General features: G+C 45.1%; 1 protein-coding gene across 1 annotated transcript in view; it reads left to right on the top strand.

Annotated features, from left to right (window-relative positions):
• Positions 1-23,711, top strand: part of DSCC1 (DNA replication and sister chromatid cohesion 1) — a 91,202-nt gene that overhangs the window by 11,462 nt on the left and 56,029 nt on the right. Inside the window, exons 3-4 of the mRNA XM_029591952.1 lie at positions 15,247-15,381; positions 17,491-17,581. Coding sequence (XP_029447812.1) covers positions 15,247-15,381; positions 17,491-17,581 — 226 coding nt within the window. The remainder of the gene's footprint in view (positions 1-15,246; positions 15,382-17,490; positions 17,582-23,711) is intronic.

Here is a 23,711-nt window from a genome sequence, read left to right as displayed (position 1 = left end):
AACTTCATTTTTGAGTTCCTTCAGAACCCTGGGGTGTGTACGATCTGGTCCAGGTGATTTACTACTCTTCAGTTTGTCAATCAGGCCTACCACATCTTCCAGGTTCATAGTGACTTGGTTCAGTTCATCTGAATCATCACCCATGAAAACTTTCTCTGGAACGGGTATGTCCCCAACATCCTCTTCAGTAGACACTGAAGCAAAGAAATAGTTTAATCTTTCCCTGATGGCCTTATCTTCTCTAAGTGCCCCTTTAATCCCTCGATCATTTTAATGGTCCAACTGACTCCCTCACAGGCTTTCTGCTTCAGATATATTTTTAAAAGTTTTTACTGTGAGTTTTTGCTTCTACGGCCAACTTATTTTTAAATTCTGTCTTAGCCTGTCTTATCAGTGTCTTACATTTAACTTGCCAATGTTTATGCATTATCCTATTTTCTTCTGTTGGATCCTTCTTCCAGTTTTTGAATGAAGAACTTTTGGCTAAAATAGCCTCTTTCACCTCACCTTTCACCATGCCGGTAATCGTTTTGCCTTCATTCCACCTTTCTTAATGTGTGGAATACATCTGGACTGTGCTTCTAGGATGGCATTTTTTAACAATGTCCGCACTTCTTTCACACTTTTTTTTTTTTATTTTGTAGCTGCTCTTTTCAGTTTTTTTTCTAACTTATTTTTCTCATTTTATCAAAGTTTCCCTTTTGAAAGTTTAGTGCTAGAGCTGTAGATTTACTTACTGTCCCCCTTTCTGTCATTAATTCAAATTTGATCATATGATTGCTATTGCCAAGCGGCTCCACCACCGTTATTTCTCACATCAAATCCTGTGTTCCACCTAGAATTAGATCTAAAATTGCTCCCTCTTGTCGATTCCTGAACCAATTGCTCCATAAAATTGACATTTATTCCTTCCAGGAATTTGATCACTCTAGCATGTCGTGATGTTACATTTACACAGTCAATATTGGGGTAGTTGAAATCTCTCATTATTTATGTACTACCAATTTAGTTGGCTTCCTAATTTCTCTTAGTATTTCACTGTCAGTCTCACCAGCTTGGCCAGGTGGACAGTAGTATACTCCTATCACTATAGTCTTCCCCAACACACAAGGGATTTCAACCCATAAAGATTTGATTGTGCATTTAGTCTCATGCAGGATCTTTATCCTGTTGGACTCAGTGCCACCCCGCCTCCCAGATGCTCCTCTCTGTCATTGCGATTATAGTTTGTATCCCGGTATAGCACTATCCCATTGGTTATCCTCCTTTCACCATGTCTTTGAGATGCCAATTAAGTTTGTCATCATTCGCTGCTATACATTCTAATTCTCCCATCTTACCACTTAGATCTCTGCCTTTAGCATACAAACATTTCAAAGTGTGTGTGGTGTTTGTATTTTCATTCTGCTTTCTAATTGATAGGGATAAATTTGGAATCTTTTAGCGCAGGTGAGTTTTAATTACAGGCACTTGGATTACTTTTCTTATTGATGGAGCCTAACTGTTGGGATGCTCTAATTCTAATGTGTCATTGGTATCCTTTGAAGATACCTCCCTCCGAACCATTCGCAGCTGAGCGACTGTCGGCTTTCCCCTTTGTTCTAGTTTTAAAAGCTGCTCTATCTCCTTTTTAAAGGTTAGCGCCAGCAGTCTGGTTCCTTCCTGGTTAGGGTGGAGCCCATCCCTTCGGAAAAGACTCCCCCTTTCCCCGAAAGGTTCCCCAGTTCTTTACAAAACTGAATCCCTCTTCCTTGCACCATCGTCTCATTCACGCATTGAGATTCTGGAGCTGTGCCTGCCTCTGGGGACCTGCACGTGGAGCAGGGATCATTTCAGAGAATGCTATCCTCGAGGTTTTGGATTTCAGCTTTCTTCCTAAATTTGGCTTCCAGAACCTCCCTCTCACGTTTTCCTATGTCATTGGTGCCACGACAGCCGGCTCCTCCTCCTATCTAGGTGATGCTTGAGGTCTGCCACCATCACACCAGGTAAGCATGTTACCAGGCGATCCCATCGTCCACCAGCCACCCAGCTGTCTATATTCCTAATAATCGAGTCACCACCTATGATGACCAACCCAACCCTTCCCTCCTGGGCAGTAGCCCTGGGAGACATCCTCGGTGCGAGAGGACAATGCACCACCTGGCAAGCAGGTGCTTGCTACAGGATCCTTTCCTGCGCCACCAGGTTGATGCTTTCTGATCATGAGACCTTCCTCCAAGGCAGTATCAAGCCTGCTAGTCTGAAGTTAAACTTGGCTACTATGTCCTTAAGGTCTCATTTATATAATTCTGTCTGCCTCAGCTCCTCCAGGTCTGTCACTCTAGCCTCCAGAGATTAGACTCGTTCTCTGAGAGACAGGAGCTCTTTGCATTGGATGCACATGTACAACTTCTCACCAGCGGGCAAAAAATCAAAAAGTGACATGATGCAAAAGAATGGGATGCCCCCCTCTTGCTGCTGGATTACTGCTTTCGTCTCAAATTTGTTCAGTTCCTAGTTAAGTTTTAGGTTGCTATGGGATTAGGAATGTGTCTAAGGGTACTTTAAATGGATTAGTGTATTCACTATATATCTGGTAGTGACCTACAAGGAAATGATCAAACTCTCTCAATAAGGTGTGGAAAATTCATGAAGTGAAATTATAGGGCTGATTTTTTTTTTTTTTTTGTGAAAGTGGCACCTGTTTATAAATTAAAAGATGAGCTAGGGGTGAGTGGGAGAGTTGGGAAAACAAACACACTAACTTGTTTGCTAGATACTTTACTGACTAGTTTAAAAAAAAACAAAAAAAAAACCCACACTAATTAATATACTCCAATAGTTTACTTCTCTCCGATACTTTTAATAAATTTCCCAAGCAGAACTTACTGATTCCTTTCAGCCACCAGCAAGGTGATCTTCTCCTCTCAATGCTCCGACTGGATTGTATATTATGCAGCAGCTGAGCTCAATCTTACCAACCCAGTTAGAGTGCACCAGGTATAAGCATCAGCTTCCTCCATTGCAAGTACCTGTTGAGGACATATGTAAAGCAGCTACCTGATCATCTGTGTATTCATGCTCATATTACTACTGCCTAACTTCACAACCACAGACAGTGCAGTAGGACAAGCAGTCTTGCACCATGTGGTTTCCAAATAGTCGTGCTCTGCACAGTGGAGTCCCAGTTGCTTATCAATGGAAAAAGTATGTTTATGTAACCTAAACAATGTTTTCTGTAGGTAGCAGGATGAATTAGACATGAGATTCCTGCCTCCTCCTTGGGACAGCAGACTATCCTCCTAGCTTAGATAAGAGACTGAGGCAACGCCTGCACAGAAACTCCCACACATGTCCAGTAGTCTCAAAGCTCTACTAGCTTGGAGAGACAGATCAGTTTAGTGCTGCCTGATGACATCACTCACAGATGATGTCTAATTCATCCTGTTATCTGTGGAAAAACAGTTTATGCTGAGCAAACATGCTTTCTCTCTGTACCTTGCCAATGAAGAGTGCAGTGGTAAAATCTACTCTAGCCTGGCTTTTCTAGTTGGCAGTAGTGATCCTTCTGCCAGAGAAGTTTTGAGGACGGGCACTGGAATACATCTTCGGAGACTGAGGTGGTGCTACAAGATTGGAGAAGAGTGGTTGAGGTCTCGCTTCACAAAAGTGATGGTAGAGAGGAGGCTGAAAATTACAGGCTGGTTAACCTTATCTTGGTGGTAGGAATATTAATGGACTTGCTAAAGAAAAGGATAATAAATTATCTACAGTCCAGTAGGTTGTAGGATCCGAAGCAACATCGTTTTACCAGAGGAAGGCCCTATCAAATGACTATTTTATTTTCTAACTGGGTGACTAGAGAATTGGGTCAAGGAAGAGCACCTGATGTGGATTACTTAAATTTCAGCAAGGCTTACAATCTTGCACAGGAGGCTCATGAATAAAATGTGAAGATTGGGAGTGGATCCTAAGGTGGTGGAATAGATTACAAATTGGCTGACTGACAGACCTCAGAGAATAGTGGTAAGGGGACATACTGTGAAGATTGATAAGTGGAGTTTCTCAGGGTTAGTTCTGGGACTGATTCTGTTCAATATATTTGAGCGATATTGCAGAGGGATCAGAAGGTAAAATGTCTTTTCACAGATGGCATCAAGATCTGCAATAGTGTGGACATTTCTGAAGAAGTTGAGAAAATGAGACATGATCTTAGAAAGCCAGAAGAGTGATTTGAAGGTTTGGCAGCTGGGATTTAATACCAAAAAGTAGAGTCATGCATTTGCGGTGCAGCAGTGCAAAGGAGCTGTACGTTATTGGGAGGGGGTGGGGGGTCGAAACACTGGGCACCAGCTGGGAGAGAGACCTCAAGGTGATAGTGTCTGACGATCTGGCAAACGCAAAGCAATGCAGCAAGGCAGTGGGTAAGGCCAGATGAATGCTGTGATGCAAAGAGAGGCATAATTAGGAAAAAGGTGATAATGCCCCTATACAGGCCTCACCTGGCGTACTGTATCTTCTGAGGAACGTACCTCAAAAAGGATCAGGACAAGATGGAAGCAGTCCAGAGAGAGGCAAACAAATTGGTGTGATATCTGCACTAGGAAGACTGGAGGAACTAACTAATACACCCAGGGGAGAGGTCAGACAGGGGAGAAATGGTACAGATTTTCAAATACTTGAAAGGAATTGATGCACAAAAATCAAACCTTTTCCAGTAGAAAGGAAGTTTCCTAGCATGTAGCCAGGTGGACTCAGGACCAGTGGGTTATGCTCCCCTGCCAGCAGATGGAGACGGAATCAGATTTCAAAGGTGATGTCACCCTAGATAAACCCCTGCATTGACCTTAGCCCTTCAGTATTTCTCAGTCTCCAGCAGATGGTGGACATACCTCTCCCTATGGGGATTGCTGTAATTTTTGGAAGGAGAAATTCTACATTTAAATTGGAGATAAAATTGAGCCCTGCTCTCCTGCAGTGATACCGAAAGGTCCCTCCCCCAGCTGAGAATTCCTGAGGCAATTTCAGAGGTACCTCAGAGGTGTGCTTTGGTCCAGTAGCCAGTTCCCAGCGTGGGATTTACTGCTTAAGCAGCAGGTGCAGGAAGCAGAGCATGGCGGTGACAGCCAAAGCCCTCTTTCCCCCCGCAGTTTCAGACACTTTCTGTACTCAGCTGGTAAGTGCTGAGCCCAGGTAAGTGGGTGTGGGTTTTTTTTTTTTTTAAGATTTACCTCCTGATTCAGAGACATTTGGAGGGGCTTCAGTAATACTTCCTCTGGTCTCCTTGCTCAGCCCGCCGTACTGACATCGTTCTTGATCCCTTTGGGGTAAGAGGAAGTGGGCTTCCAAGCAGGTTGAGCAGCCTCCCGGTGGGCTAGGCCCCGCTTTAGGCTTGGTTGGCACATCACATGGTAGGCCGCAGTGGCACATAACGTTGCACGCATACATATGTGCATAACCTGTTAAGTGAAGAATATAGGTAAAGCCGGGCGCATGAGCTGTGCGTGTGCCTGCTAAGGCGCCCGAAATCTGTGCGCATAAAATTTTAAGCGCGGACTGACAAACGCTTTCTGTAAAAACCATTGGGATTTTGTAGTTGAAATGGCAATCTCCTTCATATTTTCAAACAAGCACAACAGATGATTCAAGTACAGTAAAATGAAGCAGTCTACAACTATAGGTAAATGGCTTTCAGTCAAACACATAAATAAGGCAGAGCATGTTAAGAAAACCATTTACCCTATAGTTGTATACCCGTTGTTGCCGGGGTGGTAGGTGGGTGAGGGGATTCAGTTATTTAACGTATGGAAAATCTGTTGTGATTTGCTGATTTTATCTCTCAACATTTCCATTTTTTTTACTTTGTTTAATGTACTGTGGGCGACTGTTGTACATGTTTCTGTTATTGAAATCACTTAATAAAAATGTTTAAATACAAAAAAAAAAATGTAGCAGTCTGCTTAAAAAAAACAAACCAAGGACTGCCTTTCAGAACTTGCGTAGCAAAGCACAATCCTAGAAACAATGAAAGTGTGCCTGGAGCAGCACCACATTTTGTACATTGATCCATGCAGACTAATTTGGTTTGAAGGCCCAAGTAGTAGATACAAACATACAGCGAAAACATTTAAAATATGACTCTTTAAGTAGGCGATTCTCAACCGCTGTGTAGCAACACACCAGTGTCGCCAGGCACTGGCAGGTGTGTCACATGCTACCTGCCGCCGGCGGGACTGAAGACAGCTGGGAGCCAGAGTGTATGTGAGACAGGGAAGGGGTGTGCGTGCACGCAAGAGAGAGGGGGGCATGTGTGATTGAGAGAGACTGGTCAGGGAGATGACTGGTGTGTGAGACAGAAACTGGTCCGGGGGGTGGGGGGTGGTGTGAGAAGAGACTGGTTGTGGTCCCTAAGAAAGAGGACTGTGAGGACAGCTTCAGCAGCTACTGCTGCTTTGGGTGTGGCCTCCAAGGGAAAGGAGTAGGAGAACTGCTGGAGAGGGTAAATAAAGGTGGCTTTTTAAGTTCATTTTTCTTGATTGACTGCCATTTTAATTATTGGGTAGTATGTAATGTCTGCTGTTTGAAATATTTTATTGGTGTTGAGTTTTTACTTGTTAGATGTTTTGTTCATCAGCTGTTTTGAAACATTTATTCATATAATTTTACAATTTGTTTAGGAATTTGTAACAGCTTGGCTTTTTCTGTTTTCCTAACTTATTGCAGATCCTGGTACTATGTTAGGTGTTATATTTGTTTCCATTTCTCCAGTTGTGTACTGCATGAGAGCTTGTGTCTCAAATTCAACCTCCGCCACTCTTTTTTGAGTGTCTTCACCTGCTACTTAATTTCAGCCAGCATCTCGTTTCCCAATGCTATCTGCTGGGATATAGCTTGAAAGCCCCCATCCAGGGCCTATACCACAGCCTGAGTCACTTCCTCCACTAGTGCACTGCTGTTGGAAGCTGGGCATGGGCTTGGTGGGCTGTCGGCCATTTTGCCGTCGTTCAGCTTGCCCAGCATATTTTCTCCCGCTACGGTTTGCTGTCCATTTCCCCGCCGCTCCGGAGCAGAAAATCTGCAATGCATGTCTGGAAAGGCAGCGGTAAGTGAGGTGTTGGTCCGGGCGGATGAAACTGGTGGAAAACAGTCCATTTTCGGAGGGGGCACTGGGAACAAGTCAGCCACACGTCTCACCCGCTCATTGGATCTCGGTCTCCCACAATTATCTTTGATCATTAGTCTACAAATATGAACATTTCTTTGATGTTTCATTTTAAGCTTTGTGTTTTTAAGACCCTAGAATCAGTGTGAAATACTTATTGATTCTGCGGCCTGTGCTGTGTGAGCTTGTGAGTTGAGTTGAACTCATGGGCACTGGAGTAGTCAAAGGGCTGGATAAACTTGGGCCACATCCTTTCCCCATCAGCTTTTCATATGGCCTGTTATCCCAGTTATTTTATTAACTCCAGAATGAAAAAACACAGAAGTTTATAGGCTTTTATCCCTAAAAGAATGCAATCCAATTTTTTTTTTTTTATTTTAAATAGCCTGATACAAGCTACACTGCATGGCTACACTGAGATTTAGATGAACTGTACTGGGAAGATGGAATTGGGGGTAAAATGTTGAATGATCAGGTTAGGCGGGAGAGAGTTGAATCTAGTGGTTTACTGTTATTTGGCTCTTTGTGTCTCTTTGACAGCCCAACCTTGCGTCTAAAATCAAAATGCCACTTCTTCTTGACAGTCCCTTGTTTGACTGTGGTCATGAATTACTAACAATCATCCCTCTTTCAATAAAGTACACCATCCCTAGCTGTGAAGAAGGCTGCATGTTTTCTGGTTGCTTAGTTTAAGATAGCAGGCTTCCTGTGAATCATATGGTGCAGGCAGAAAATGGAAGTACATTAGCGATCCCGTGAGATTACTTAGAGGCCAATGAGGAACGAGAGTTATTTGTTTTACTTGGTGTAAAATGTCCTCTGCTGGGCCAGGGTTGGTAGGTGGGGGAATGGATTGTGCTTGGGGAGGGACATGTGGCATGCCAAACAAAACCCATACCACAGTGTGGTCCTCAAGCCAAAAGATATCTCACCCTTGTGCTAAACCATTAATAAATGTTGAGCATTACATGGCATACCATCACTGGAAGGGGAGATGAGACCAGGAACAGGAAAGTGGTGTCTGCTACATCCTGGCATTAAAGGGTGTGGGATTTTGTTGTGTTGTAGTTTTTTTTTTTTTTCCCTTTTCCTGTTTTAGACTTCCAGGTTACTTGGAATCTGCATTTACTGGGCTATGGAGCTGTGAGTTTCATTTCAAAATACCTATGGTGTTCGTCTGTTTCCTCCTCCCCCATCCCCCTTACAGCCCTCCCATTTTGTCTTTGCCCATCTAGCCCAGCCATTATGATGACAATCTTTGATTAGGGGCTGCAGGCTGGCTCCTTTCTGAACCTGGCATGTGTCTCCTTGAATTTGACCTACAAGTGTCACCAGTGAGTGATAGCTAGGACTCTGTGTCCCGAAGGGCTGTGAGTACTAGAATTTTTAGCCAGCCTAAAGAGCAGAAACTGGGTTTGAGGATCAAACTACCTTCATTGTAATGTGTATTCCCTGTACGTACCCAGATCAGTCCAGACTGTGGGTTATGCCTCCCTTCCAGCAGATGGAGACAGAGAAAAACTTGAAGGGCACCCTTTCTTAACCTGGTGTGCCACCTGCCATCCATTAGTATTCTCTGTCTCCAGCAGATGGAGGTGGTGCAAACACTGCAGTCTTGCCTGATTCTGGGGTTAAGGCACTTTCCCTTTAAAAAAAAAAAAAAGCAGAGGCTTTATTTAACTCTGAATCAAGCAAAATCAACAAAAAACCCCCCACAAAACAGTCAGAAACTAATCGAATGGAGAAACTCTTCAGATCCTCCCAGGGGATAGGCAGGTCCTGCGGGATCATCCCCTCTGGTAGCAGGTGTAGGAGCTGGGGTTGGTTACCTTGCGGGGCTCCTGGCATGTAAGGCACCGGGGGGAAAAGACTACCGGTGGTCTCCCCCCGTGGCACTGACCCGATTTAAAAAAAAAAAAAAAAAAGACGAGCAGTCTGTTAGAGTTCCTTTCTTACCGGCTGCAGTGTTGAAGAGGTCAGGTGTAGTATCGCCGCTTGTTTGTTAATTTACAGGCTCCCTGCTGTTCCTTACTGCTGTGTGTCTCCGTTTTCTCCTTCTTCGATGCCGCGGCCATCTTGCTGTGTTGCCTGTGGGGAGTCCTGGAGGTGAAGGCAGCTCGTTTTCAGCAACGGCAAGCTCAGCAAAGCCCCGAGGTGCAACAAAGAGATCAGCACCTCGGACTGATCCGTTCCTTCTCAGCACGGGATCGGCAGCCATTTTAAACACATTTGCTGAAACGCAGGTACGAGCTATGGGGGCAGGGGAGCATCCTCCAGCCTTATCCCCAGTTTCTGCCAGTCCTGGGGATCCTTCTGATCCTGACCAGGACGATTTTGGTGGAGACTCAGACTCCCTGGGGGGGGGGGGGGGAGTGTCCAGTTCTAACCCCTTTTTGTTGTATTTTGTCTTTATGCATAAAGCTTTTTTTAGCTTTGTAATCTCAGCAGAGTGCTGCTTTGCCTTTGAGACATCCACAGGGGCTGCCCCTTTGCATCTCTGTGGGTCGCAAAGTTGCAGGAGTCCTTGGTTTCGGGCGGTTCTGCCCTTCCGGAAGGTCCGGACAATAGGGCTGCCGATGCAATGGCTTCTGCTTTGCTTCCTGCCGGCATGGGGTCTGAAGAGGACCTGGGAAAGCATGCTCCTCTGGACTGAGACGACCCGAAGGTGGTCAGACTGTTTCACAAGGAGGAGTTGGAGCCTCTTATTCCCTCTGTCCTATCAGAACTTGGAGTGGAGCTTCCTCAACATACTCCACCACAGGATTCTGAGGACCCAGTCCTAGCGGGGTTGCGGGCTTCGACCAAAGCCTTTCCTTTCCAGCCCATGCTCTAGCAGCTGATGACCCGGGAGTGGTACATTCCAGATGTTGGCTTAAGGGTTGGTCGGGCTATGGATAAACTTTATCTTTTTGCTTGAGGAGTCCCTGGAGCTCCTGAAGTCCCCCAAGGAAGACGCTTCAGTATCGACTGTTACGAAGCGGACCACAATTCCGGTCGCAGGAGCAGTGGCTCTCAAGGATCTTCAGGATAGGAAGCTTGAAGTCCTTCTCAAGCACATCTTTGAGGTTTCGGCCCTAGGTATCCGAGCGGCGGTGTGCAGTAGTTACATGCTCCGGGCGCGCCTCTGATGGGTCCAACAATTACTAGCATTCAGGGATCTCCCTCCGGGTGAGTCAGAACAAGTGGAACGCTTGGAAGCTGCGGTGGCATATGGCGCTGATGAACTGTATGACCTCCTCCGTACTTCCTCTCGCACCATGTCATCCGCCGTATCGGCAAGGCGTTTCCTCTGGCTGTATAACTGGTCAGCGGACGTTTTGTCCAAAGCTCAGTAAGGTGCTCTACAGTTTAAAGGCAGGTTTCTCTTCGGTGACGACTTGGAGCAGTTGATAAAATCCCTGGGTGAAAACAAAGTTCACAAGTTGCCGGAGGACAGACTGAAACCTTCCAGAGTCTTTCCGTCGACCCCGCTCACGTTTTCAGGGCCAGCGCAGGTTTCGTCAGAGCAGACAGCAGCCGGCAGGTCAACGACCGCCTATGGCCAGGCCTCAATCCTGGAACACTTCTTTCGAGGCCGCAGAACGTCTCGTGAAGGAGGACCTGCCACGTCCCTCGCCTCCAAAACTCCTCAGTGAGATAAGGCCGGCCCATCCCTCGAGTTGGGGGACGATTATCCCCGTTCCATGAGGCATGGGCCAGAATAACCTCCGATCAGTGGGTCCTAAGCATCATAAGAACATAAGAAATTGCCATGCTGGGTCAGACCAAGGGTCCATCAAGCCCAGCATCCTGTTTCCAACAGAGGCCAAAACCAGGCCACAAGAACCTGACAATTACCCAAACACTAAGAAGATCCCATGCTACTGATGCAATTAATAGCAGTGGCTATTCCCTAAGTAAAATTGATTAATAGCCATCATAGAACATGGCTACGCTTTGGAATTTGTTCGGCCTCTCCAAGATTTTTTTATGATCTCTCCCTGCAGAGCGTGGGCCAAGGGGCAGATCATTCAACAGATCCTCGACCGCCTGCTATCCCTTGGGGCAGTAAAGCCTGTCTTTCCAGAGCACTGGAAGATGGGGCGATACTCCATCTATTTCGTAGTCCCAAAGAAGGAGGGATCCTTCCGACCTATTTTAGACCTCAAAAAGGTAAACAAGACTCTCAAGTTACCGCATGGAAACTCTTCGCTTGCTTATCGCGGCGGTCCGCAAAGGTGAGTTCTTAGCGTCCCTGGACTTAATAGAAGCATACTTGCACATACCCATTCGCGAGGATCATCAGAAATTTCTTCGCTTCATGATCCTGGGGATGCATTTCCAGTTCTGCACTCTGCCGTTCGGTCTAGCTACAGTCCCCTGCATGTTCACCAAAGTCATGGTGGTGGTGACTGCGGCCCTGAGGAGGCAAGGGCTTCTGATTCATCCCTACCTGGAAGACTGGCTCATCAGGGCAAAATCGAGGTATCTCTGTATAGAAGCTATCAGCAAGGTAGTCAGTCTCCTGGGGTCGCTCGGCTGGGTGATCAATCAAGCCAAAAGCAATTTTATCCGTTCTCAGACGATGGACTTCCTGGGGGCCTGGTTTGATACCAGTGTCGAAAGGTTTTCTCCCCCCGGATCGAATGACCAAATTGATGGAGCAAGTTCGGCGCTTGTTGTCGCTCCCACTACCCAAAGCCTGGGACTATCGTCAGGTCCTCTGCTCCATGGCGTACACTCTGGAGGTGGTTCCTTGGGCTTTTGCTCATTTGAGACCATTACAACGAGAGTTATTTTCCCATTGAGATCCCAAGTTGGAGGAATTCCAGTTCCCTCTACCGCTCACTAATCACGGCAGGTCCAATCTTGGGGTGGCTTTGCCTGCACAACTTCTCGCGGTGTAGACCTTGAAGTCCTGAATTGGATAGTGGTGACCACGGACGCCAGTCTCTCCGGCTGGAGAGCTGTATGTCGGTCCCACTCAGGCAAGGGCCGCTGGTCCCCGGAGGAGTCCAGCTGGTCGATCAATCTTCTGGAAACCAAAGCAGTTCAACTGGCTTTGCAACACTTTCTCCCGTGCCTATGCAATCAGGCAGTCCGGATTCTGTCCGACAATGCGACGACGGTAGCCAACATCAACCGTCAAGGAGGCAGCAATAGTCAAGCCATAGCAGACGAGGTGGATCAACTCATGGCTTGGGCGGAAAAACATCTTGTGCTGCTAGCATCTCACATCGCGGGAAAGACAACATACAGGCGGATTTCCTGAGTTGGAAGCACATGGATCCAGGAGAGTGGGAACCTTCGGACCAAGCAATGGGTCTAATTTCCCGCAGGTGGGGGACACCCCACATGGACTTGATGGCAACGTGAGACAATGCCAAGGCCCGTTGCTGCTTCAGTCGCAGAAGGGATCACTGCGCAGAGGGAGTCGATGCACAGGTGCTTACCTGGCCAACCTCGGTTCTCCTGTACGTGTTCCCTCCTTGGCCGTTAGTGGGCAAGGTTCTGCGCAGGATAGAAGTCACCCAGGGAGCGTGATTCTAGTGGTTCCGGAATGGCCCCAATGTCTGTGGTCCGTGGATCTGGTCAATCTGGCGGTGGACGGGCCCTTACGACTGACATCTTCCGCATCTTCTTCGTCAAGGCCCTATATTTTTCGACCAGGCAGATTGCTTTTGTCTAGCGGCCTAGCTTTTGAAAGGAGGAGATTGAGGAAGAAAGGGTATTCAGAGGAAGTAATTACTATGCTGCTGCAAGTCAGAAAAACGTCTACCTCTCCACCATATGTCAGAGTGTGGAGCGTTTTCGAGACGTGATGTGAACGAAGGTTTCTTCCCAGGCAAGCTTTTATTGCTCTGATTTTGGCCTTTTTGCAAAACGGCTTATCCAAGGGCTTGTCTTTTAATTCCCTCCGTGTACAAGTGGTGGACCTAGGCTCTCTTGTTGGCAGCTCAGTAGCATTTCATCTGGATGTGGTGCGTTTCCTTAGAGAAGTAAGACATTTGATTTCTCCCGTCCATCCTGTATATCCGTCTTGGAGCCTTAATTTGGTACTTCGCGTCTTGTGCGATCCGCCGTTTGAACCCCTTAAAAAGGTGATGTTAAAGGACCTCACGTTGAAAATGGTGTTTTTGGTGGCTAACTGCTCAGCTCGCAGAGTCTCGGAACTACAGACCCTCTCTTGTAGGGAACCCTTTTTGAGAATTTCTGATTCAGGAGTCTCTTCGAACAGTCCCTTCCTTTTTGCCAAAGGTGGTCTCAACCTTTCATTTAAGTCCATCGTTAGAGCTCCCGGCTTTTCCTAATTTATTGGCCGCCGGTCCCGCACAGGAGAGAACTTCGTCGTTTAGATGTCCGATCTCTATTATGCTTTTTGGAAGTCACGAATCCTTTCAGAGTTTCAGATCATTTATTTGGCCTGTGGAGCGGTCCCAAGAGAGGTCAGAAAGCATCTAAGCCAATGATTGCGCGATGGTTGAAAGAGACTATTTTGTCCGCTTACATTTGTAAAGGACGACCAGTTCCTGAGGGATTGAAAGCCCATTCCATTCGTTCACAGGCAGCTTCTTGGGCTGAATGTCAGTTGGTTTCGCCACAAGAAATCTGTAGAGCGGCTACTTGGAAGATGCTCCATACATTTGCTTGTCACTACAGCTTGGATGTTCAAGCTCCAGATGTCTGCAATTTTGGCAGTGGAGTCCTTTGCGCGGGACTCTCAACGTCTCACCCAGTATAGGGAAGCTTTGGTACATCCCACAGTCTGGACTGATCCGGGTACATACAGGGAAAAGAAAATTTGGTTCTTACCTGCTAATTTTCGTTCCTGTACTATCACGGATCAGTCCAGACGCCCGCCCTGGGAGTGGGTATTTCAAGAGTCCATGCTCATATTCCGTTTTTAATGCAGAACACTGAGAGAACGCTACAGGTTGCTTTCAATTTTATACTTCTATAGTTACAGTTCTATTATTGCTTGATTCGTTGTTATTACGGTTAACTGTTATTCTGCTTGGATAATCTATATACTGAGGGGATGCAGGTGGCACACTAGGTTAAGAGAGGGTGCCCTTAAAGTTTTCTCTGTCTCCATCTGCTGGAAGGGAGGCATTGCCCACAGTCTGGACTGATCCGTGGTACTACAGGAACGAAAATTAGCAGGTAAGAACAATTTTCTTTTAATTGTTTGATATACCAGGGCATCCCAGTGTCTAACATATGAAAAACAAAACATACATAAGCCATACAGTGATTAACATAATTAAAAATAAAAACTATAATACAATAAAATTACATCATCAAATAGTAGAACCCTTTCACAAAATCTGATATAACCAATCTCAGCACACACACCATATCCTTATTGTAGTACCCAGATTCACTTATGGAATCTGGATGGCAATCAACAAATGATTATCTGCTTCAACCAGTTTTTGATAATGGATTGTGGAATACAAGCACTTGTAAATAAATAAAAATAAATGATTGATCAAATAGCCATGACTTGATCAACTTCTTAAACTTCAAATGGTTAAATTCCATACGAATGTCTGAAAGCAACGCATTCCAGAGAGTGGTCACTTAATAATTAAAGGTAGATGGTGGGGGGTATATTCTCCAGGCAGGAACCATTGTGTAAGGATATATCAGGGGCATATGGAATAAAAAGATCGGAAAAATAGACTGGATAACCCTTGTGATAGGCTGAAAAAGCCCAACACAGGCTACTGTCAGTAGTAATTTAAAGGCAGATATGACATCATTACGCCATAAGCTGCCTTGCTGTTGTCCATGTTGTTGACAAACTAGCTAAGTTGTCTCCATGTAGTTTCTTAATCAGTGGTCATTCAGGTTTTGACACTATTTTTAGACTTCTCTTTGCATGTGTGTTTTTGTCATATGAAGAGTGACAACCTTTGTATAGAGAACTACTCTTGTGCAATCGGTAACAGGCAAATAGACTGGGGTGGAATGCTAGTTGTGTCCTGGAAAGATGGTACTTCTGTAAAATGTGGGGTCTTGTGCAAGTTACATTCCTAAATGTGTAGTAGATTGAGCTTTCGGATGTTTAGATAGGTGACATAGGGACATGTCTTAGTGCTGTGTTCTTCATTTTGCAGGTCTGTGGTTTTTCCAATCATTATTGGGAGTTAAGAAGATGCCGACCTAAATTAAAGAAACTGAAGAAACTTCTAATGGAAAACACCTATGAAGGGCCAGATGTGGAAAAAGAAAATAATTCCTCTGATTCTAAGGCAAGACTTTTAGATACTGAGCATATTTTATCCATCTGTGGGTAATATCCATGAAACTGGAGACATCTTCGCCACCATCTTTAGTCTGACTTCTAGTAGATTGTTTAACCTTTCTGTTTACAGGCTGGGATGCCAGGCTGGTGGCATCCTGTGCTTATTCAAAAAGCAGGGGTAGTGTGGCAGATACAACAGTAGGAAGCAACCATGGAGGGAGGGAAATCATTTGCTTTCCAGGTGACTCTTCTGAGGTTAGCTAGAGAAATGTGAAAAAGAAACAAACTGGAAATTGATTGTTTCCTCTTCAGCTAGCCAGACCAGTCCGGACGCATGAGTTATGCCTCACAACCAGTAGATGAAGACAAACTAACAAGTTTGCTAACATCGCCCCCTATAGGTTTCTTTGCTGACCTCGGCCTACCAATATTCTCTGTCTTCAGCAGATGGCAGGTAAGCATTCTCTGCTGTGAGCTTCAGGTCTGGTTGGGCCTGACCAAGAGATTTAAATGGCATCTCTTGAAATGAAAGTCTTGTACTCCCTCACTTGGTTGAGCACAGACAGTGGACTAGGGAATTTCCACTTGTTGGAATAGGGTTTTTCCTGGCTTTGGTTGCTGGAATTACCTTTCTTCCACCCCACCCATGGTTTTTCTTTCATGAGGGGGTTGCTTCCCTTTTGTATTTTATTTTATTTTTTTTTTAATTTAAAAACACACTAAGCAAGGTTTTTCATTACTTGGCTGAATTAGTCATTACATGTGGGTGACATCCTGTGGCACCAAACGAGATTGTTTCTCCTAGCTGAGGGCTCCTCAAACTTGTCCATTGTGGATATCCTGAAAACCCAACTGGCTACTTTTGGGAAGCCCTATCCTAGCTAGCAAAGTTTTGAGCTGTACTGTGATCACGTGCGGTAGTTCCTGTGTGGGCATTGCCCTCAGTCATTTTTTGTCTGAGCACAGCATGGACACGTACTCTCTCCAGATTGTTTCCAAAATCGTTTCAAATTTTTAATTTTTTCATTAATCTCTTCAGTTTTCCTATGTTTAATTGCCTTGCTGCACTGCAGCACCACAGAACTTTTTAGTGCTACAGAGGAAAGGGGAAAAAATCCGTTTTGCCTCCTCAAAGTGGCCAGCATGTGTGGTATGGTGATTTCCCTCACAGAATGTTATTGCCTGGGTTCAGACCATGACCAGGCAAACCACATAGAGGAACTGCATTAGTCTTTGGGGAAGCTGCAGTAGATCTTTCCTGCAGTGCGGTTTTGCCTGCCATGCTGGGACAGAGTTGAGCAGGAGCTCCTCAGACTCCCCCCCCCACTTCAGCCCAAATCAAAGCCATGGGGGTCGAGTGATACAGTCCGCCCTGCATCAAAGGAAAAAAACAGCATCGTATGCTGGTTTTGGAATCTGTGCCAAAAAAATCACAAGTCTGCTCTTTGCTTCTTATGCACTGAGTGCCTCAATGCGCATCGAGACGCTTGATGGCATAAGACAAAACCAAGCGTGGTTGCCCATTTGAAGCCAATCAGTTTGATGCAAGTGATGCATTGATAAAATCATCCTCACTCTACATACATTGAAGCATCTTAAATCAACTTTGCTACAAAGGGGAATTTAAGAAGCCATTTACCCAGATAAATGGGCAGAGATCAACAATGCATGCACTGTAAGTGTATAAAATGTAGGTGGGCTCGGGGGCATGATTGAATCTATGCGTGTTTTTTTAAAGTAAAAAGTGCCTGCAGAAAAAAGCAGGTGCAAATATCTATGGGTTCTTTTCCTTAGTAATCACAGGGAAAGTGTGCTCCTAGATAAGTAAAGTCTGCAGATAAAAGTACCCATGGTGTACTTCTGAAAATGACTTATGTTGCATAGTATGAGCTCTTATGGTGTGAAAAGACACCTTTTTAATACCTGGACTTCTAAGACCAGGTAAAATCCTAGAGAGGCTACTAGTGGAACTCATTTAGCATGGGAGATGTCAGATGCATTTTTGATAAACTTTGTATTCTCTACCTCATTCCCCATTCCCCCTGAACTAGTTTTCCAATGTCTACCTGCTTAGTCATTACTTTCCTTCTCAAATGTTTCTGGTTTTCTCTTTCAGTACACCACAGAAGATTTGCTAGATCAGATTCAAGCCAGTGAGCAAGAATTAATGGATCAGTTGCGTGCTATACATGCATGTAATATTGAAGGTACTGTATATCTTACTGGACCCATGCCTTCTAATTGGATATCACATTTTAGTTCATATCAACAGGAAACTCCTTCAGGAAGATTTGGATGGCTGCCCTGCTGCATCACAGCTGTTTAACTGTCTTCCCAATTGTTTTTTTTTAATTTGTTGCAATTTCACATCATAGATAAAAATGAGTAGCATTCTTAATTGTTTCCAAGGACAAGCAGGATGGTAGTACTTACACATGGGTGAAATCCATCAGATGGAGCCCTGACATGGGAAAACTTGTGTCAAAAGTTTTTTTTACAACTTGTAACTTGCCACATTGGGCATGCCCTATACCATGCATCCACGCAGGGTCCCTCTTCAGTCTCTTTTTCCATGGAGCTGCAGCATCGTGGTTGGTGAGCTCACGTTGTACCTTTTTGGAAAACTTTTTTTCTCATTTTTCGCTTAAGGTGATTTTTCCTTTGCCTACGTTTGCCAGGTCTCTCTTGGTCCTCCCTGTAGCATTCCTAGTAAGGGTTTTCAACATTTCAGTGGTAAGTTTCCTTTCGCGGTGCTTCGGTGCCCGCCAGCCATCTATGCTCGCCGCTATCAATTTTGAACAAGCTATGAACTTTCAGAGATCGGCTGTCCAACAATTATCCTGATTTAAACAGACAACCAAGTGGCAATGTGGTATGTCAACAAGCAGGGAGGTAAAGGGTTATACCTCCTGTGTCAAGAAGCAGTTTGAATCTGGTCATTTGCTGTGTCCCACGGACTGGTACTCAGGGCTATGTACCTGGCTGGAACAGAGAACGTAATAGCAGACAGACTGAGTTGTGCCTTCAAACCCCACGAGTAGTCCCTGCACCAGGGGGTAGCAAATTGGATATTCCACCTCTGGGGGAGCCCGGACATTGATATCTTTGTGTCCCCTTGCAACAGAAAAGTGCCTCTGTTCTGCTCCCTGTACAACTCAGATGGCAAACCAGCCTTAGATGCCCTTGCCTGATACTAGGGCAAAGGTCTTCTGTATGCGTATCCTCAGATTCCATTAGTAGCAAAGACTGTCTTGAAGCTTCACGAGGACAAGGGGGTTATGATCCTCATAGCCCCTTATTGGCCACAACAGATCTAGTTTGCATTCCTGTGGGAGATTTCCATCTGGAGGCCGATCAGTCTGGGGATTCCCCAGATCTCATCATGCAAGAGTGAGGCAGGTTGAGACATCCCAACCTCCAGGCCCTGTTGCTCACAGCCTGGATGTTGAGAAGGTTAGTTTTGCAACCACTTGATCTTTCAGAAGATGTCTTTGGGTCCTGGTGGCTTCTAGAAAGTCTTCCACTAGAAAGTCCTATGAACTGAAGTGGAGGGGGTTTTCTGTGTGGTATTAGCAGAAGGCCCTAGATCCATTCTCCTGCCCCACACAGAAACTGCTTGATTACATTATATACCTATTGGAAGCTGGCTTGAAAACCAGCTCCATTAGGGTTCATCTAAGTGCAACTGGCATATACCACCCTGGTGTAGATGGTACGCCCATCTCTTTACCATCAATTTTGAAGCCTCCCCTAAGGCCCCCTGCTGTATCTTGGGACCTCAACGTAGTGTTAGCTCAGCTGATGAAAGCTCATTTTGAACCACTGCACACCTGTGACCTTAAGTACCTGACATGGAAGGACATATTTTTGGTGGTGATCACCTCAGCACACAGGGTCAATGAGCTCTAGACCTTAGTGACTTATGCACCATACCCTGCTTTATCATGACAGGGTGGTCTTATTTATTTATTTATAACTTTTATATACCGACATTCAAATGAATATCACAGCGGTTCACATTCAACTGGGATGTCAAAAACTGGTAGAGAGAAAGGAAGAATAAAAAGTTACAATTAACAGGGAATCATAAGGAACTGGGTGAGAAAGCGGAACGGTCTAAGGGACCAAGTCAAAGTGTTAGCAGGAAGAATACAGGAAAACTTAAAACTTTGTTGCGATAGCAACTATATTACCGTATTTTCCGGCGTATAAGACGACTGGGCGTATAAGACGACCCCCCCTTTTTTATACATATTTTTAAGAAAAAAAATAATTTTACACTCAAACAGGAGCAACCCTATCTATGAAAAGGCAACACTACAAATACCGTATATCAGGCCCTAAAAACCAATACACCTCTTATTAGGAAAACAGAACTAGCAAGCAGCTATAGATCCCCACACATAAATAATTGTAAAACTATACTAATAAGCAGAATAAATGTTTCAAAACAGCTATGAACAGAATAACATCCAACATTTAAAAACTCATAAAAACTATTAAACATTCTCCAAACACCAATAAAATATTTCAAAAAAGCAGACACATCACATAATATTAAATAATTAAAATGGCAGTCAATCAAGAAAAATAAACTTAAAAAGCCACCTTTCCTTACCCCCTCCAGCAGCTCTCCTATTCCTCTTCCTCTTCCTTAGGGCCCATGTCTCTCACACACACACACACACACACACACACCATACCAGTCATGCCCCCATGACCAGTTTCTGTCTCTCACGCACCAATCATTTCCCAAACAGTCTTTGACACACACACCAGACACCTTCCTGAACAGTTTCTCTCATGCCATACACACACACAGGCTTCCCACTCCCGTGTTCTGCTTACCGTACATATACGGGCTTCTCACTCTCATAATCACTTTCTCTGTCTCACACACACACACACACCAGTCTCTCTCTCATTTCCATGCTCACTCTCCACGTGCACAGGCTTCTCATTCCCTGAATCACATTCTTTCTCTCACATTCACATACACCAGTCTCTTTTTCTCACACACACCGTCACCTTATCAACCAGTCTCTCTCTCATGCACGCGCACACACACACACACACAGCCAGCCCTCCCGCTCCCATGCTCTCTCTCACATAATCAGGCTTCTTACTCCCATGCTTTCTCACATACCCAGATTTCTCACTTCCATGCTTTTTCTCTCTCTCAGACTCACATACACATCAGTCATCTCTCTGAGCAGTCACTTTCATTGTCTCTCACACACGAGCTCGCTGACCAGTTTCTCTCAATCACACACATGCTCTCAATCAAATGCATTCTCTCACTTACACACAGGCTGGCTGCTTCTCTCTCTCTCTCACTCACTTACTTCCACTCCCCCCCCCCCCCCCCCCCCGAGCACAAATAGTAGCTGCAGCAGCTTCCTCCTCCAGCCCCCGCAGGCCAAGAAAGAAGAAACCCATCGGCCGCGGGAGGCTCATGCTGCTGTCTCCTTTCCCGATTACCAGCTCCTTCGACTGCTCGGGGCCGTTCCTGCTGTCGCCGCTGCAATTTTTTCACGCGGCACGGCTCTTTCTTCCCGCGCATCACTTCCTGTTCCGGTTCAAAGGGGAGGGGGGCGGGAAGAAGAAAAGGGCAGCCGCGGATGCCGCAGCTTTTTTTTTTTTTTTTTTTTGCACCGCTGCCGTTCCCGCTGGGCTTGAACGTGCTGATAGCCCAGCGGCAACGGCAGTGCGGTGCGCGGGAAGGAGAAAGCTGTGCCGAATGAAAAAATTGCAGCGGCGACAGCAGGAACGGCCCCGAGCAGTCGAAGGAGCTGGTAATCGGGAAAGGAGACAGCAGCATGAGCCTCCCGCGGCCGATGGGTTTCTTCTTTCTTGGCCTGCGGGGGCTGGAGGAGGAAGCTGCTGCAGCTACTATTTGTGCTCGGGGGGGGGGGGAGTGAAAGAGAGAGAGTGAGAGAGACAGCCAGCCTGTGTGTAAGTGAGAGAATGCATTTGATTGAGAGCATGTGTGTGTGATTGAGAGAAACTGGTCAGAGAGCAGGTGTGCCCTATATGACGATACCCGGCGTATAAGACGACCCCCGACTTTTGAGAAGACTTTCTTGGGTTAAAAAGTCGTCTTATACGCCGGAAAATACGGTACATAATATATTTACAAAACTGTATGACAGTCAAAGGCATTAGCTGTTGCAGCAAATTGTAGTGACAATGAAATATAGTTGGGGTTTACCAGAGATGGCTATAGGTAAGTTAGGTAGTGAAAGGGTTTAAATAGTTGTAGTTATGGAAACTGGAGTAGTGGAACCTGGAGAAATGGAGACCGGAGTAATGGAGACTGGGAGGTCGGAAAAAGCAAGGAAGGGATTAAGATTATGCTTGTTTGAATAACCAGGTTTTTAACTTTTTTTTTTAAAGGTGTTTGGACAGTGTTCCAGGCGTAGGTCTGGCGGCATCGAGTTCCATAGTGTAGGACCTGCGATGGAGAAAGCCCGTTCTCGGGTGGAAGTGAGCTGGGCAGATTTGTGTGAGTGGGCAGTTAGAGTCCCTAGGTAGGCAGATCTGGTAGGACTGTTGGGGATATGAAACTGGAGGGAGTCATTAAGCCAGTGAATCTCATTATTGTGTAGGGTTGCATATGCACCCTAAGTTCCTGTCTAAGGTTGTGATGGATTCCCATCTTAACCAGTCCATCGTCCTGCCAACATTCTTTCCCAGGCCCATTCACACCAAGGCGAACGAGCCCTGCACAGTTTGGACTGCAAGTGAGCCTTAGCCTTCAATCTGGAGTGGACAGAAGGCCTATAAGACAATCCATCCAACTTTTTGTTTCTTTTGATAGAAATAGGTTGGGCATTGCTATTGCCAAACACACTATTGAATTGGCTAGCAGATTGCATCTCCTTCTGTTATGCCCAGGTGGGGCTGCATCTTGCCCTCCTTCATTTGTGACTTTCAGGCATTTTGTGTTATAAGAACATAAAAAATTGCCATGCTGGGTCAGACCAAGGGTCCATCAAGCCCAGCATCCAGTTTCTAAAGAGGCCAAACCAGGTCACAAGAACCTGGCAATTACCCAAACACTAAGAAGATCCCATGCTACTGATGCAATTAATAGCAGTGGCTATTCCCTAAGTAAACTTGATTAATAGCAGGTAATGGACTTCTCCTCCAAGAACTTATCCAAACCTTTTTTGAACCCAGCAACACTAACTGCACTAACCACATCCTCTGGCAACAAATTCCAGAGCTTTATTGTGCGTTGAGTGAAAAAGAATTTTCTCCGATTAGTCTTAAATGTGCGACTTACTAACTTTGTGCACCCACTTCCTCTGTTTATAGATTGGCATCATAATGCCCGTCTGGCCGCATCATGGGCGGCAGTTTGCTCTGAAGGCCTGACCTACAGTCTAGTTAGCACAGCTGCCTTATTTTTAAAGACTTTTCTGAACTCTTGCATCACTATGCAGAAGTGCCTCTAAGAATTAATTGAATTTAGTAAACTTCTACAGGGATAAAACATCTGAAGCTGCTGCACCTCAGTTTCACAGAAAGATGGAACCAACTAACTTATTTTTAAGTAGCAATTTTAAAAAGTTAGATTTTTTTCTTACAGTAGCCAGCAATTTTGCTACTTCTAAACAATAACTTTTGCAACAGTATCTGTTGTGAACAGAACACATTTGGAAGGTGGGAGCCTGTAACGAATTTTGTTTGGAATTGATACCAGTAAAATGGCTGCATGGACCTTTTAATCTGAAATTAGTATGAGGTTAGTTCACCAGTGGAAAATGTCATTCAGTACCTGCAAAGTGATATTGGATGTCTGCCCTGAGTCCGTTCTTATTTTCATTTGCTTAGTGCTCTTAATGACACTGCATACTGTTGCACATAGCATCATTCAATGACATTCATTTCAAGATTGAAATGTCTTGTGTGTGTAGGTGAAACTGACTGAATTTCTTTAGGATAAAAGGCCCAGGAAAGTGTCCCAGGAGTAGGTAATACTGTAAAAGTCTGTAGTTGATACATGCTTGGAAGAAGAGGCAGTAATTGAAGTTGAGGTTTGATATAAAAAAAAGATAGATTGGGTTATGTTGTGTAAAGTAGGAATTGACATCAGTCACAACATAGTTTACTTGTCAATTTCCAGAAGATTAGTTAATGTTTTCTTCCATTTTCAGAGAAATGCATTTATATATTTTTAAAGCATAGTTGTCCAAAATCAAAGTTCTGTTTTTTGGGGGGTTTTGAATTGTTTTTTTCTTGGGAGTTGGATGATTCATATGATGGTTAAATGTACTATTAGCACCTAGGACAGTGATCATCATCACTTTTCAAGTGGGGTCCACTTTGGCA

This window comes from Rhinatrema bivittatum, chromosome 2 (genome assembly GCF_901001135.1).
Source record: "Rhinatrema bivittatum chromosome 2, aRhiBiv1.1, whole genome shotgun sequence".
Taxonomy (NCBI): Eukaryota; Metazoa; Chordata; class Amphibia; order Gymnophiona; family Rhinatrematidae; genus Rhinatrema; species Rhinatrema bivittatum.
Note: the sequence above shows the minus strand (reverse complement) of the source record. Positions and strands in the feature narration are given on the sequence as shown.